Here is a 17279-nt window from a genome sequence, read left to right as displayed (position 1 = left end):
CACAAGTCCTCATCTAACTTTAAATTGCACGTAATCCCTGCGAATATCTATTTTGGCTTATTTTTTCATCATCTTTATTGATAGCATTCGTTGGTTCGTGGCATGGAGCTATTCTAGCCACTCAGTAAATTCTCAGATAACCAAAGTCCAAGCTATATCATTCTCATAAAGTCACATATATCCTTATCATAACAATAATAATCGAAGATAAATAGTTAAACACTAAATGAGTATATAACAACAATTAATATCACAAATTATAACTTGTGAAATCATAATAGTTTGAAAAGTGATATATAGACAGCTTAAATGTTGATAGGTCTAAAAAATTTTAGAGAAAAACAAAAAATTGCATGTTAGTTGATCCATCAGATTTTTTTTTTAGAAATTTATCTATAGGCTATGGTTAATAATTTTGAAATTATATATATGTTATTTATCTTTTATATATATTATTTTATAGAGACTTATAATTTTTGTTATCGACGATTTTAGTGGTTATAAAGAGACTTTTACCTTTAAATGAAATTATAGCACTACAAAAAATGAGGTTTAAAATGGCATTTATATTATGGCGGTTCTTTAAAACCGCCATAATATTTAAGTATTATGGCATTTTATGATGCTGCCATAATTAATTTGAATAAAATAGTAATTTTTGGTAATTTTGGCAGTTAAAACCACCATTATCAAACACATTGTAAAAAAAAAGGGCCCAAACGCCGAAAAGCAAGGAAAACCCAAATATGTTAAATTGAATGTGTTTCCCCAACAACGAAAACCCTAACACGCATTGCCACCACTGTCAAATCCAAAAACGACTATCTGTGCGCTGCTCTGGCAACGTTCTGCACCAGCGACTGCTCCGACAACGATCTGCTCTGGCAACGATTTGCTCCAGCGAATGATCCGGCGATGATCTGCTCCAGCGAATGCTCCAGCGACGATTTTCTCGGCGTTCTCCTCCGACGAGATTGTGTGCTGTGAACTGAAACGCTGTCTCCAGCGACGATCTCCTCTGGCGGCGCGTTCTCCTCCTTCAGCGAACTTCTATGATTTGGATTTGATATGAAGATTGCCGCTCATCTCATCGCCATCATTCATCTCTGCGCCATCGCAAGCAACACCATTTTCAATCTGGCTCATCTCCTCGACGTGGCAAGCAACGCCGTTGTTGCTGCCTTCAACAAGCTTCTACAGTTTAGTTTCGCGATCTCTATCACTTCTAATAGGTAACTCTTCGTTCTTTTAGATCTACTTCATGCTCTAGTAGGAAGAAATAAAGAATGCTGGTTCTGTTTTTATTATTATGTTTTTAACTTTTATTGATCTTTTGTGATGTTGTTGTTGTTAGCTTGTTACTGCTTCATTTTCTGTTGTGTTGTTATTTTTTTTCTTCTGATTTTATTTAGTTTGAGACCTAATATATTCTATTGAACTGATTTAATCTGCATCATTTGTCCAAAATTAGTACAAAACATGGCGTGTGTGTATTTTCTGATGTAAGTGTTTGAATGATGGTTAAATGCAATAATGAAGAGACACAAAGCACTGTTAATCTGTTCCATGAATGTTGTGTTAATGTTTGAATGATATAAGTGTGTATTTTGGCTTTCAATTTTTAATTTTCTTGCTGATGCAGAGGTATATAAAAGATCATAAAGGTGTTTGAACAATTTTTCTTCTGGATTGGAGACCCTTTGCCCCTCAGAAATTCTAAAGGTGATACTTACTATCTAGTTAAATAAAAGATGTTGAGAAAGCTTCCTCATTGTGAATGAGAGCACCAGATTTGCATGTAAATGGTGATATGATGCATTATTAATAATTAAAAAGAAAACCATTTTGATTGCAGATTCTGGTCCCTAGGATTGAAACCATGACAGAGCAATAAAGGTGTGCCAGGTGTGGAGTACATCATTTCTGATAGGATCTTTGAAGATCTGCCTGACGAGGAGAAGAAGCTTTGGCACTCTCATGCTTATGAGGTTTTTCACTTTCATTCTCTGTTTTTATTTTATTGCCCTGTGTCATAAATATTTTATCTTAGATTGATTTGGATGGTGCAGGTCAAGTTAGGTCTATTAATAAGCCCAAGAGTTCCAGAGATGATTGCCATGCCTGAGCTTGAAAACCTTGCTAAATTCTATGGAAAATTCTGGTGTACTTGGCAGGCCGACAGAGGTTAACAATTTTTATGTTATTATATTGTAGGAGTTTAATTAAGCTTAGTTTTTTGTGTTATTATTGGTACAGGAGATAGGGTTCCACTGGGTGCACCAGCACTAATGATATCACCACAACCACAAGGGGTGAAGCCTAGGCTGGTGAGGCCAGATCTGGTGCATCAGAGGAATGCAAAGTATCATGTTTCCTCAGACAGCTATAAGACCTTAGTTAAGCGCGTTGCACTTTCAAATATTATGGTGCTAAATATTTAATTTATATGTATTTCTTACACATGATAATACTTTCTCTATTTCCATGTTAGATATATCTTAAGTACAAGACACCAACACATTTTGTTCTGATTTTGAATACTGGACATATCACACAATTAACCTAAACACTTATCAAACTTTGACCAATCATTATCCTTTTGCTTAGTTCTCGTACTGTTAATGTGTTTGAAGAATACAACCTTGTACTAGTGTGATGCTCATAGAGAAAGAGAGAGAAAAAGAAAAAATGATGTGACATTTTGTGTTTGCATTTTCTGCAGGTGATTGAAAAAGTTCATGTACCACTTATTAAATTTTTCTTGAAAAGAAAAGTGGGCTTGCATTTGATGTAAGGTATTATGTTCTTCCAGACTCAATTCTTTAAATAAACAATGAATTAGTAAAAGCTAAAGAATTCTTTTTATATTTGTTAGTTAGAGTTTCTGTTACTTCAGTGGATATTATTCTCCTCATTCTTGGTTTTGATTTGATTAAGTGATCTTATTATGGCTTAATTGGATCAAAAGGAAAATTTTGTATTCAATAAGTTAGGTTGAAGTAATTTCATTTTGTTGGAGAGAAGAAGAAATGGAGGGAAGTGGGAACTGTCTTCAGGTTCTCAACGACAACCACAAGCGCCTCTTTTCTTATGGTGCAGATAAGCATCTCTTAGCAAGGCTGGCCTTTCCAGAAATCAGGTTCCCCTTCCTTCCCCCTTCCTCTTTATTAACTTTCATTTATTTCTTTTAGAGGATGCTTACAATAGAGTAATTAATTTATTCTAGAAAGGATGTACAGCTCAAGGTCAAAGATGAATACAACAGATACAGAGTATACTGTCTTCCTTAATTCTGCTCTTTCAAATTTAAGGATCTTCTTGACAAACCCCAATTTGACGGTTTGTTTTGCATTGAATTTAGAACATTTTGATAACCTTTTGTCACATTTCGCCTAAGAATTAGCATGGTTTTGTTATCTCTTCCATAATTGTGCTTAAGTGTAAAAACATGCTTTTTAAGCCTTATTTTGGTGAATTCTAGTTTCTGTTTGATTCCATAAGATGCCTTGATGTGTTTGCTAGTAACCTCAGGTTGAAATAGGCTAGGCATGGATCAAAGGAAGCAAGGAAGGAAGCATACAAGTGGAGAGAAGCATAAAAAGTCAAAGAAGCAAAGTCAGCCATGCACGCGCACGCGCACAAGGCGCTCGCGCGCACATTGCAGAATCGACCAGGGACGCGCACGCGTACTATGCGCGCACGCGCCGATGCTGGCACATGACCTCATTAATGCAACACGTGCCTGGCGATTTGAGAGGGTTTCTGAACCCATTTTTGGCGCCAAATTGATAAGGGAAAGGAATAAAAGGATGAAGGATTAAGGGGAAGAAAAAGGGGGGAAAGATTCATTACCATAACATCACTTCCAACTAACTAATCACTTTTTAGTTTAGAGTTTTAGAGAGAGAAGCTCTCACTTCTCTCTAGAATTAGGATTAGGATTAGGTTTAGTTCTTAGGTCTAGATTTAGATTCATGTTCTTCTACTTCTACATCTCAATTCCTTGTAATGACATTGATTCTTCTTCCATTCTTTTATTGCAATTTTCTTCATGTTGTTCTTATACTTTGTTGTAGATCTAGTATTGTTCATCCCATTTTCTTTCAATTCAATAAGAGGTAATTCATAATAAATGTATCTTCTTTGCTTTTCTATTGTTGATCTTTTACCTTTGTAGTTGTAGATTCCTTTAATTCTTGCAATTAATAATGTTTACTTCTATTGCACCTTATGTGTTTGTTGAAATGTCTCTTTTAGTTTTAGTGTAGATTTTGTTCCTCTTGGCCTAGGTAGAGTAATTAGTGATACTTGAGTTATCTAATTCCTTTGTTGATTGATAATTGGAGAGATTGCTAATTGGTTTGGAGTGCACTAAAGCTAGTCTTTCCTTGGGAGTTGGCTAGGACTTGTGGCTCAAGTCAATTCATCCACTTGACCTTCCTCTAATTAGTAAGGGTTAACTAAGTGGTAGCAATGAACAATTCTCATCACAATTGAGAAGGATAACTAGGATAGAACTTCTAGTTCTCACACCCTTCCAAGAGCCTTTTATAGGTTTTTTTTAGTTTATTTTCATTGCCGTTTATTTTTCATGCTTCTTATCCAAAACCCCAAAATAACTCATAACCGATAACAAGACACTTCATTGTAATTCCTAGGGAGAACGACCCGAGGTTTAAATACTTCGGTTTATAAATTTTAGGGGTTTGTTACTTGTGACAAACAACTTTTTGTATGAAAGGATTATTGTTTGGTTTAGGAACTATACTTGCAACGAGAATTCATTTGTGAAATTCTAAACCATCAAGAATCCAATCGTCAAAATGGCGCCGTTGCCGGGGAATTGCAATGGTGTTATGTTATTGGTTATTGTACATATGTGAATAGTGTAAATAGTTTGTCTTTTGCTTGTTCACTAGATTTTGTTAGTTTTATTTTGTTTTTCTATAATGAATTCTCACTTTCGCTATGAGTTTGGCTCTAATTGTGTTGTAGGGAATGTGAACTTCAATGCTAACATGTACCAAGGATGGAACACTCCAAGATGGGAGGAGCCTCAAGGAATTGATCACTCCTATTGGCATCAACCCCCGGACACTTATAGGTATAATTTCCATCCTAATGCATGCCAATTTAATGGCTATGGTGGCTCCTTTTATGATAACCAACCACCACCATATGCCTATGACGCATACCCTCAACATGAACCTCAACCATTCTCACAAGCCTTTCATCACCAAACACCACCATATGATCCATATCCATCATATAACCAATCATCCACACCATATCCTTATGGCCATTATGAGCAAGAACCCTTAGAACCACCACCCTATCAAGATCACTACCAAGAACCACCTCAAATCTCACCATCTCCATACCTTTACCAAGAAGAACCACCTTCCTACTATGAACCCTCTCTCCAAAATAATGAACCTTCCTATTCACCCCGAGCCCCAATAGACGAGCCTCTCACTTTGTTACTCCAAGGACAAGAAGCCATGAAGCGGGATACACTTGAGTTTGTGACCAATTTGACCAAGGTGGTGCACACTTTAGCCCACCAATGCTTAAATACTCAAGGTACTTCCGTGACCACATGTGAAGAGTCAAAAGAAGAGCAAAGCATGAAGGAGAAATTGGAAAATTCGGTGGAAAAGGAGGAGTCAAATTTTGTATTGGAACAATTGGAGGAGCCTATGATCATTGAAGAAAAGGAAGAAGTGGTTGAAGATTTAGGAGATGTTGAAAGTCCAAGGGAATGTAGCATCATGGAGAACTCTTCCAAGAAGCTTGATATTGATGTTGAGGAGGGTGCGCAATCTCCAAGGCATATCATCGTTGGAAACTTGGAAGAAGTTTATCAAGAAATGGATTCAATCATGGATGAATTTCTCTCTACAATGGAATCCTCTCCCATTGGACATGGAGTTGAAATTATAGAAGAGCGTGCACAACCTCCCAAGGAAGATGAAAAGGGCATGGTGTATGTTGAAATTGAAGGATATGAAGAAGTTGATCAAGAGATGACCTCATTCATCAATGAATTTCTATCCAAAATTGAATCGCCTCTCATTAAACAAGATGAAGTTCTTGAAGATAACACCAAGCCAAGCAAAAGGGAAAAGGTTGAAATTGAAGAAATTTGTCAAGAGGTGGAAATACACAAAGAAGAGCACAAGGAAGTAGACCTTGCATTGTCTAAGTGTGGGGAAGTCTCCCTTCCCAAGCTACCATCCAATACGACATTTAAGTGGGTGAAATCTCTATCTCTAAGCTTTAACCTCTCACTTGAATATGGTTTGCTTGAAAATGATGGTCAACTTAGAACTCTTTGTGGAATTAAACGTAAAAACGAGTTGGGTAGTGGTTGGAAAGTAGGTGTTAAGCTTATCAAGGCCAAAGCTTCAAGGTATAGGGATGATGTTGGGACAAGAATTACTTTATATGGATCTAGGAGGAAGCATTGGTGGAGTATAGAGAATTCTATGTGTCAATTACCTTTATGTCAACCGCTCATCCGACAAAACCATGAAACTCAACTAACGGATGGGTGTGAAGACAAGATATGGGATCCCGGTTCGCTATGTGAAGACCAACTATGGGGACTCATATCTTGGGTAGAACTTTGCTCAAGCTTGACGAAAATGGTTGGAAATTCTGTCAACCAATTGAGAAGCAAGGATCCTTGGAGATTCAAGGATGAGTACAAACATAAGCCACCATGACAATAAGCTCCTCAAAATGTCCAACTTAAGGACTTAAACTAAAAGTGCTAGGTGGGAGACACCCCACCATGGTAAACTCCTTCCTTCCTCTTTTAGTTTTGTTTAATAAGTGATTTGAGTTGCCATTGTAGGTAGATGTTTCACATAATTTGTTTGAACAACTTAATTGTTAGCTTAGTCACATGCATGTTGTGTTTAGTAGTAGATGAATAATATCAAAAATTGCATTTTTGTGAATTGTATGATGGTTGAGTGAATAAGAGTTGTGAACACTAAGGGGAGCACCCAGCAAGTTTTTCTTCTAAAAAAAAAAAAAAAAAAAAAAAAAAAAAAAAGAGAGAGAAGAAGAAAAGGGCATGGACGCGCGCGCGCAACGTGCGCGTACGCGTCCTGACGCGCATGCACCACAAGCCACATTCCAGAGAGTTGGGCCTCTCCTGGGCCAGCGTTGTGCCTCCAGCCCAACTCATTCCACGCTGACGCGCGCTACGTGCGTGCGCGCACATACAGCTATAGGGAACTGCACGCGTACGCGCACTTGCCGCGTCCGCGTCGATCCGCTGATGCAACTTCTGGGCCAATATCCAGAGAGTTGCGCTAAATCTGGGCCAACTCTAAGCCCCCAGCTCAACTCACCTCGCACGGACGCGCACAGGCCGCGTGCGCGCATATATGCCAAAAGCAGGAAAAGACGCGAGCGCACGCATCGCGCTTGCGCGTCCTACGATAAACTGTCAATAAACGCGGATGCGCACATGCCGCGTGCGCGCAAGTCTAGTAGCGCAACCTTCAGGCCATTTTCCAGAAAGTTAGGCCTGATCTGGGCCAACTCTAAGCCCCTGGCCCAACTCCATGCACGCGTGCGCGCACGGTACGCGCACGCGTCCTTCCCTATTTCTGCTCATCCCCGCTTAAGCGCGTTGTACGCGCACGCGTAGGGTCCACATTCTCTCAATGGGCGCGGACGCGCAAGGTGCGCGCGCGCGCCAATTCAAAAATCGGGATAACCCTAGCTCGCGAAGCACACTGCGCAGTCGCGCACCCCACCCCCCCAACCTCCATCTTCTTCTTCTCCTCGCCCCAACTGTCATCGCAGCAGCAACACCGGCCGCCGCCGCGCCATCTTCACCGCCGGCGACTCTTCCCCCTCTCACCACCACCCATTCTCTCTCTCTCTCACTCCTCTCTTCCTCCTCCCGGCCGAACTCCCACCGCGCCACCGTCTCCACCTCCGCGCCACCATCACCGCCTTTCTCTCTCTCTCTCTCTTCCCTTCTCTCTTACTCCTCTGACCGTCGCACCCTCTCACCATCGCGGTCCCTCCGCCCTTCAGTTTCTCAAACCACCGCGCCACCGTTCACGGCGGTGCCAATTTGTCTCTGCTGCCCTATCGTCGTTCCCCCCTTTTCCGTTTTCAGTTTTCCCGGCTCCCAGGTTCCTGCTCCATTTCTGCTATCCCTATTTCTATTTTTCCCTTTTTATTTGTTCAATTATGTTAGTTCCTAGAATTGCATGTTAATTAGCTAAATTCCAATTTTGCATGTTAGGTTAGATAGAAATAATTGCGGTTAGGTAGCTAGGACTGGATAGAGGATTCTAGGCCTGATAAGTGCTCCGTATGTGCTTACTTGCTGTTTGTCTGTTTGACTGTTGTATGCTGATTTTGGACTGTTTTTTATGCACTTCTTGTTGCCTGAATGCTGTACCACTGCTGCTGTGCTTAATTGATGCTGCTTTCTTATTGTTTGTGCTTTTCTGCTATCCGGGAACGTCCGATTTTAAGCCGGAATGCTGCCCGATTTTCAAGGAAATTAGTTTCATTTTGACCTTTATTTCAGTTTTGGGCAAATTTCCGTTTCCCTTTTGACTCCCCAGATTTGCACAATCATCGTGAACATGAACCGCAATTTCTCGTTCAATTGAGCCTATATATCATCATATCACTAATCCACTTTTCTAACTCACTAATTTCTCTCACCATTTTACTTGCACTCACTTTTAACCCTCTTTAACAATTCTTTCATGAATATGATGATATTAGTGCCTTTTGCATATGAGGTGTTACCTTTAATGAGGATTACGGTTTTGGTTCATTCTCTTATGCTTACTTGTTCACTTTTACATATTCAGTGCAACATCATGATTGCTCTTTGATAATGGTATCCTGAACATGTCTTCTTTGTTACATGCTAAATGTTTTATATCTTCTATCACATTTTTTTCAGGATGTCGGATAAAGGCAAAGCCATAGCCATCGCCTCCAAAAAGAGAAAACACTCTACCCCCTTCATTCCTTCCATCTACAAGAACTATGCTAGGAATCCATTGCAGGACGAGGATAAAGAGAATCAGCAGTTGCCTTCTACCAATTCGGGCAAATTCCCCAATCTCTACTGTGAGCTTCGGTTCTCTAGATATCGAACCACGAAGCTAAATATTGAGAAGAAGTTGCTCCTACCTAATGATGTGAGACGGCGCATTAATGGTCGGATCCTTGAGTTAGGTATTGACTTTGTTGACCGGGATTTGGGTGACATTAATATATCTTGGGTGAAGGAATTCTACTGCAACTTCTTCCGTCCGACCTTGGATTCAGTTCAGGTGAGGGGTAGAGAGATTTTGCTCACCGAGACCGCCATTGGGGAGGCACTACATTGCCGACACATTCCACATGACCAGTGTGCCCATCATCAGGCTGAGATAGCCGTCCATACCATGACTTTTGATTATGAGGCACTTCGGCGCGTGATTGGGATACCGGAGGCTTCATGGGTTATGGATGCGGGCAACACCAAGCCAAAGGGGATGTTATTCACTCATTTGACTAGGGAGGCCAGGACTTGGCAGATGATCTTTGCCCACTACGTCCTGCCTACCACCCACTTTTCTGAGGTCCCCATGGAGATGCTTCTGCTGATCGGGTGTGTTATGGAAGGGAAGGACGTCTCCTTCCCTAGACTTATCCGACAGTGCATGTGGCGGGCGCATATTCGTGGCCTACTTCCGTTTCCTACATTGGTCACGAGTATGGCAGCCTTGGCTGATGTCCCGTGGTCAGATGATGATGTGCGACCACCACCAGCTGATGCAGATGACAGGGAGATTACTATCCCCTGGGGTGTTTGGGTGCACGAGAAGCCACCTGCTAGCCGCCGCTCTCGGGCTAGAGCTGTCATAGGGACACCTTCACCACCAACCCCTGCAGCCCGTTTGGATCGGATGGACCAGGCACTTATCTCTCTAGGCGCTGAGCTACCTCCGCTTCCCGATTCTCCGGCCTCCGATGAGCAGGATCATCAGGAGGAGGACGCGGAGGCACCAGCTCAGCAGGATGCCCCTGACACTACAGAGCCAGCACACAGGGAGGCACCACCTCAGACACAGGAGACTCAGCCGGTCCCACGGTCACAGTCAGAGCCAGAGCCTATCGTTGTACCTCCCACTGATCCTCCGGTTTAGCATCGAGGACGATGCTTGATTTTAAGTGTGGGGAGGGCACCGGTAGCATTATTTGGGAACCGGTGAACTTTTTCGGCCTAGTTATCTCATTTTGCACATCCTTGTATATATTTTGATGCATTTGCATTTCTAGTTTGCTTTGGATACTTTTATTGCTTATTTTGGATTTTAGATATTTTGATGCTTTTGGATATTTTTAGATATTTTGGATGATAGATTCCATATTTTAGTTTGATTTTTTCTTTATACATTTTTGCATATCTCCTTTTGTATATTCTACTTTTAGTTTGTGGTTGTGATTAGAAATCATGTTTTAAGTGAAACTTAGTCACCCCTTTTTGCATAAGAAATTGGTTTTGAGTGAAAAAGAAAAGGGTAAACTAAGGAAAATTTTTGAATTTTTCAATCACAACAATGCTTAGTCAAACATTGAGGTTTTTCAAGAAGTTTAAATATAGGGCATTAACCCAATTGATTGAAAGAAAATTTTTGAAACTTGCTTGAATTTTATACCTTGTGAAGCATGTATTGAATTGAGAACACAAGCTTGTGAGACTTGAGCCTATTGATGTGGTTACATTTTATAACCACTTATTTTCCATTCTTGTGTGAAATTGTTCTCTTTCCATGATTGTGATCCTTAATTTGCTTGATTCTATATATCCGTTTAATTCTTGTGTTTGTGCATTTATATGATTGAGGCCATTATTTCATTTGCCACTTACCCAAATAGCCAACCTTTTACTCTCCATTGTTAGCCAATTTTGAGCCTATGCTTAACCAACTCATTCTTATTTTAGCTCATTACAAGCCCAAGGCGGAAAACCAATGAAAAGTCCTTGTTTGGATCTTTGATTAGCCTAGGCTAGTGAGAGTGTGTATTATTCAAGTTGGTGAGGCTTGGGAACATTGGATGGGATAAAAAGGGGCAATACACTTTTATGTTTAGGAATTGGGCACATATTCATGTATTAATCAAAAGTAGAGACCTTATGCATTGATGTTCTTGTATTTAGTTTGAAAGAAGAAAAAGAAAAAAATATATATATATAAGGGAAAGAAAAAAAAATGATGAAAAGAAAAATAAAATGAAAGAAAAAGAGAAGAAAAAAAAAAGAGAAAAAAAAAAGGGGACAAAATGCCCCAAAGTGAAGTCAATAAAAAGGAATCAATGCATAGGTGTTGTGAATCAAATAAAAAAAAATGCATGAGTATGTAAGAAAAGTGAAGAATGGGTAGTTAGAATAGCTCGCATTTGTATAGGTCATTAATTAGGTTAGGTGGGAAAGTCTATGCTAATCAAAGATTCAAATCCTAGCCCACTTGACCATAAATGATCCTACCTTGACCCTAACCCCATTACAACCTAAATGAAAGACCTCATGATGAATGTATGCATGCATTGAATAAATGTTGATTGTTAGAAGAAAATCAAATTTTGGAAAACATGATTAGAAGAGAATTGAGTGAATTAACCCTTAAACACTTGAGTGAATAGAGCGGATACACATCCGGTGAGGGTTCAAAAGTTCAATCACATGTGTTCACCCACATTATCTATATTCTTGCAAGTTTGAACTCTTTTTAACAATTCAATACAATTGTGGTTTGGACTTGGTCCTTATTACTTAGCTCTTGTACTTACACATGCCCTCTTGGGAATTGATTTGTTTGAACTAAGCATTTCCAATTGCTTTAGATAGTTGCATTTAGATAGGACTCATATAGTTTAGTTGCATTCAATAAATACCATACCCCTTAGTTCCTTCTTATTTTAGCATGAGGACATGCTAAGGCTTAAGTGTGGGGAGGTTGACAAACCCCAATTTGACGGTTTGTTTTGCATTGAATTTAGAACATTTTGATAACCTTTTGTCACATTTCGCCTAAGAATTAGCATGGTTTTGTTATCTCTTCCATAATTGTGCTTAAGTGTAAAAACATGCTTTTTAAGCCTTATTTTGGTGAATTCTAGTTTCTGTTTGATTCCATAAGATGCCTTGATGTGTTTGCTAGTAACCTCAGGTTGAAATAGGCTAGGCATGGATCAAAGGAAGCAAGGAAGGAAGCATACAAGTGGAGAGAAGCATAAAAAGTCAAAGAAGCAAAGTCAGCCATGCACGCGCACGCGCACAAGGCGCTCGCGCGCACATTGCAGAATCGACCAGGGACGCGCACGCGTACCATGCGCGCACGCGCCGATGCTGGCACATGACCTCATTAATGCAACACGTGCCTGGCGATTTGAGAGGGTTTCTGAACCCATTTTTGGCGCCAAATTGATAAGGGAAAAGGATAAAAGGATGAAGGATTAAGGGGAAGAAAAAGAGGGGAAAGATTCATTACCATAACATCACTTCCAACTAACTAATCACTTTTTAGTTTAGAGTTTTAGAGAGAGAAGCTCTCACTTCTCTCTAGAATTAGGATTAGGATTAGGTTTAGTTCTTAGGTCTAGATTTAGATTCATGTTCTTCTACTTCTACATCTCAATTCCTTGTAATGACATTGATTCTTCTTCCATTCTTTTATTGCAATTTCCTTCATGTTGTTCTTATACTTTGTTGTAGATCTAGTATTGTTCATCCCATTTTCTTTCAATTCAATAAGAGGTAATTCATAATAAATGTATCTTCTTTGCTTTTCTATTGTTGATCTTTTACCTTTGTAGTTGTAGATTCCTTTAATTCTTGCAATTAATAATGTTTACTTCTATTGCACCTTATGTGTTTGTTGAAATGTCTCTTTTAGTTTTAGTGTAGATTTTGTTCCTCTTGGCCTAGGTAGAGTAATTAGTGATACTTGAGTTATCTAATTCCTTTGTTGATTGATAATTGGAGAGATTGCTAATTGGTTTGGAGTGCACTAAAGCTAGTCTTTCCTTGGGAGTTGGCTAGGACTTGTGGCTCAAGTCAATTCATCCACTTGACCTTCCTCTAATTAGTAAGGGTTAACTAAGTGGTAGCAATGAACAATTCTCATCACAATTGAGAAGGATAACTAGGATAGAACTTCTAGTTCTCACACCCTTCCAAGAGCCTTTTATAGTTTTTTTTTAGTTTATTTTCATTGCCGTTTATTTTTCATGCTTCTTATCCAAAACCCCAAAATAACTCATAACCGATAACAAGACACTTCATTGTAATTCCTAGGGAGAACGACCCGAGGTTTAAATACTTCGGTTTATAAATTTTAGGGGTTTGTTATTTGTGACAAACAACTTTTTGTATGAAAGGATTATTGTTTGGTTTAGGAACTATACTTGCAACGAAAATTCATTTGTGAAATTCTAAACCATCAAGAATCCAATCGTCACTTCTCTTGTTTCATATATAAACTATAGTTTGATTATGCTAGATCTTGTTCCTTCCCGTGTGGCTTGAGAATAATTATTTGCTTTATTTATTTACTCGACTCTTTTTACTTTATATGAAAAAAATTAATTTTCAATGGAGTTTGTTCCAGGGATTAAAATAAACAAAATACAAGCATTAGATCAGTTGGGTGTTGACTGAAAAAGGTTAATAAACAAAATATTTTAGACTCTCTCTCTCTCTCTCTCTCTCTCTCTCTCTCTCTCTCTCTCTCTCTCTCTCTCTCTCTCTCTCTCTCTCTCTCTCTCTCTCTCTCTCTCTCTCTCTCTCTCTCTCTCTCTCTCTCTCTCTCTCTCTCTCTCTCTCTCTCTCTCTGAGTTGCTGACCCTGTAACTCACTAACTTACCCTGTAACTCACTAACTTGCCATGTTCTCCTCTTTAACATGCAGTGGATGATGTTAATGGCGAAAGGTTGATCTTCTATAATTTTGGAATGATGGGAAGGTATGTTAGTGTCTTTTCTGTTGATTTAAAATGTAATGTGGCTTTACAAGTCAAACATTTTAAGCTTGGTGAGATGATTGGCTTTGCAATTATATTTACAATATCAGTCCAAATATCCGGAAAGGATTACTGGAAGCTTTCTACGGGGTTTATGAGAAGGATCCAGACAAGGTAAAGTAACATTTTTGTGGTGGTCTCCCTTAAAATTTCTCAAGTTATTTACTGAGTAATGATCTACATATAATATTAAGTTAACCCTTCGCCGTTCACATGCTGTAGATAGGATCATAATAGTTAACAATGATATTGCTGTATGATAGCTACCAAATAAGAATGTTCATAGGGGAACCATCAGAATTATTAAGCCATCAGAATTGTTTACTTGGGGAAACCATCAGAATTGCAATTTTGGGGAAACCATAGATATTGCTGTCTTTTAAATTGCAATTTTGGGGAAACCATCAGAATGTTCATAGGGAAACCATCAATTAATCAATCAAGCAATGAATTTATTAAGCCATGCCTAGCTTCAATGCATATAGGGGATCAATGTACTATTTCTGAATTCACTTGTACTATAAGCTTGATAACTATATAAATTCAGTTTCTTTATTTAATAAAAACCTGAATGGCCTTCAATTGAGCCTGGCTATTTCTCAAATAAGGTAACTAAGTATGAATTACAGAGGCTTCTCTGCCATCTAAGCTATATTGGAATATCTTCTCTGCCAGCTAAGGTAACTGATAAGCTATTGATGAATTCTTTATGCCCTTGCTCCTCTCAAATTTGAGTGAATTACCATAGCATTGATTAGCTGCTGTATTCTTACTTCTGCCTTCTTTTTCTTAACAGGATCAAGATTCTATGCCACCAGAAATGTTGTTATTTTATACAGCAAAGATTTGGAGACCAACTCATGGACCCAAATCATGCCTCAATATTGAAGTCATCTGCAGCTCCTGGCCAGCCTTCAGGGTGATTTTCTTAAACCCTTGAAAATTAACACACACACATTCTGTTGGCATTTAATTATGTTTTCTACAGTGTGTCATGGTATTCTCTATAGCAGTTGATGTTGACTTTGTTTGCATTGAAATTTTTTGAATTCAAGCAAGTTTTGCACGGTGCTGTTAGTGCGATGTCTCCACAAGTTCAAGGTGGTAGTCAGCAATTACCAGGGTCTACTCCGGTATGCTATTGTTATTAGAGTGTTCTCTGGTTACTTCTTACATTGGTTGATAGTTGCTTTCCTCTAACTTGTCATCTGCAAACAGGACATTATGATGTTTTGCACAAGTCTTGTGCACAAATTTAGTTAACGGGAGTTTTTCTTGTGTCAGGATCAAATCAAGGCAGCAACAATTTGACTTTGAAGGGGTGGCTACTCATAGTGAGTAATTGTTTATAGTTTAACTTAGTCTTCATTTAATTGCACGTAATTGTTTGTACATAAAATCATGTTTTTGCTCTTGCTAATCATTGTCATTTTTTTCTGAATAAATAACTCTTTTCCTTGAAAAGATTTAGTATCCTGGAGTGTCTTTGCCGAGTGAGATTTGTAGGCTTCTTTTCTTTTGAGTGTGTTTGGAATCAATAAAAATTGGAAATTAATCGATTATAAATCTAATTCAAAGTTTGGCATCTAATAAAAATGGAAGTCAATTAAATTATAATCCATTGGAATTAGATAATTTGAATTATGAAATCATGTCATTTTTCAATAAATTTTCTCGATTCTTTCTACCAATCTAATTTTATTTTTTTTCTTTATATTATTTGACTAGTTATATATTGTTTCTAATGATATCTTTTCATTGTTATAATTTCAATTTATAACAGCCGTGACAGGAGAGGTTCGTTCCTACAATCTTTGTAAGAGATGAGTTTGGATAATGAAATTGGAGTGTTGGACCAAGAGACAAAGATGTTGGAGCAAGTTCCCGGGATGAAACATCACTTATTAGATGGTTTAAATACATTATTAGACATTAACATAGTTTAGGGAAATGGATGGTAGATTTGATTGATTAGTGTTTATTGTAATGCTTGTATTTTGGTAAGTTTAGTAAGACAAGGTTTTGTATATGAGTTATTATTTTTTATTTTCAATAATAAAAAATTATATATTATATTAATATTTTTTTATGAGTTATATAATATTTTATTTATGGATTATGATTTTATGCTATTGTGAAATTTTAATCACAATTATTTATTTAACGCGATAAAAAATGACGGTAAAAATTGTTATTTAAACGATAAAAAATGTCATTGTCAGGGTAAAACGGCGGTTCAAAAATATCATTTAAACCAATCAAAACGTTACTGTCAGGATAAAAAAGGCGGTTCAAAAATACCGTTTTAACCAACCAAAACGCCACTCTGTCAGGGTAATAATGGCGATTCAAACTGCCTTTTTAACCTACTCAGAAACCGCCATTTTAATTCTGGAAATAACGGTGGTTGAACCGCCGTTTTAACCAATCAAAATGCCACTCTGTGAGGGTAATAATGGCGGTTCAAACCGCCGTTTTAACCTATCCAAGAACCGCCATTTTAACCCTGGAAATAACGGCGGTTCGAACCACCGTTTTAACCTATTCAAAAACCGCCATTTTAACCCAGGAAATTGTGGCGGTTTTCAGAAAACCGCCGTAATAACCAGAATGGCGCCCAGAATTACGTCGCTTTACAAAACCGCCATTATTGGTAATAATGGCGGTTCAAACCGCCGTAAATATAAAAAAATCGCCGTTTTTACCAGAATTTTTTGTAGTGTAGAGAAATTAAAAATAAAATTGGTTGATATTTTTCTGATGATGTATTCAGTTTGTAGTTTAAATTAAAATTAAATTATATATTCAATTTATATTTGTTTATTTTTTAATAATTATATATAATAGATAATATATTTAAGCATGTTTTGAAAGAAATTATTCAAGTTTATACAAATTAAAAGATGATCATGAGATTGAATATAAGATGAAGTAAAATATAATAAACATATAAGGAGTAAAATTAAAATAAAAAATTAAAAATAGGGTAGAAAAGTAATTAAAAGAAGTAGAAGAAGACAGAAAACACACTTGCATATTTTATTAAAAATTTTCAAAATAAAAAATTTATGAAGAAGAACATATTAATCAAGTTCTATAAAAATATTATAAAAAATTTAAAATATTAGTAAATAAAATAGTAACCTCTTTAAGAACTATTTTTAAAATACATAAAAGCACATTATGATTCATATATATAGAAAATAATAAAAAAAT

The 17279-nt window shown here is 37.8% G+C and overlaps 1 protein-coding gene across 1 annotated transcript; it reads left to right on the top strand.

Moving 5' to 3' along the window:
* Positions 1 to 13695: 13695 nt before the first annotated feature.
* On the top strand, positions 13696 to 16142 carry LOC112722468 (uncharacterized). Its single transcript, XM_025773505.3, has 7 exons — positions 13696 to 13707; positions 13952 to 14006; positions 14114 to 14177; positions 14860 to 14982; positions 15119 to 15196; positions 15348 to 15397; positions 15847 to 16142. Exons 2-6 carry the CDS (start codon positions 13996 to 13998, stop codon positions 15372 to 15374), a joined length of 303 nt encoding a protein of 100 aa, XP_025629290.2. The 5' UTR covers positions 13696 to 13707; positions 13952 to 13995; the 3' UTR covers positions 15375 to 15397; positions 15847 to 16142.
* The last annotated feature ends 1137 nt before the right edge of the window (positions 16143 to 17279 follow it).

Source organism: Arachis hypogaea, chromosome 11 (assembly GCF_003086295.3).
Source record: "Arachis hypogaea cultivar Tifrunner chromosome 11, arahy.Tifrunner.gnm2.J5K5, whole genome shotgun sequence".
Lineage (NCBI taxonomy): Eukaryota > Viridiplantae > Streptophyta > Magnoliopsida > Fabales > Fabaceae > Arachis > Arachis hypogaea.
The sequence above is the reverse complement of the archived record's forward strand: the minus strand, read 5'-3'. Positions and strand labels throughout refer to the sequence as shown.

Bases quoted from the DNA above. Each gene is read 5' to 3' on its own strand.
- LOC112722468 (XM_025773505.3), top strand. The intron at 14,178-14,859 runs GTAAAGTAACAT...TTTTCTTAACAG, and splicing joins ATGAGAAGGATCCAGACAAG to GATCAAGATTCTATGCCACC. The intron at 15,197-15,347 runs GTATGCTATTGT...TTCTTGTGTCAG, and splicing joins AATTACCAGGGTCTACTCCG to GATCAAATCAAGGCAGCAAC.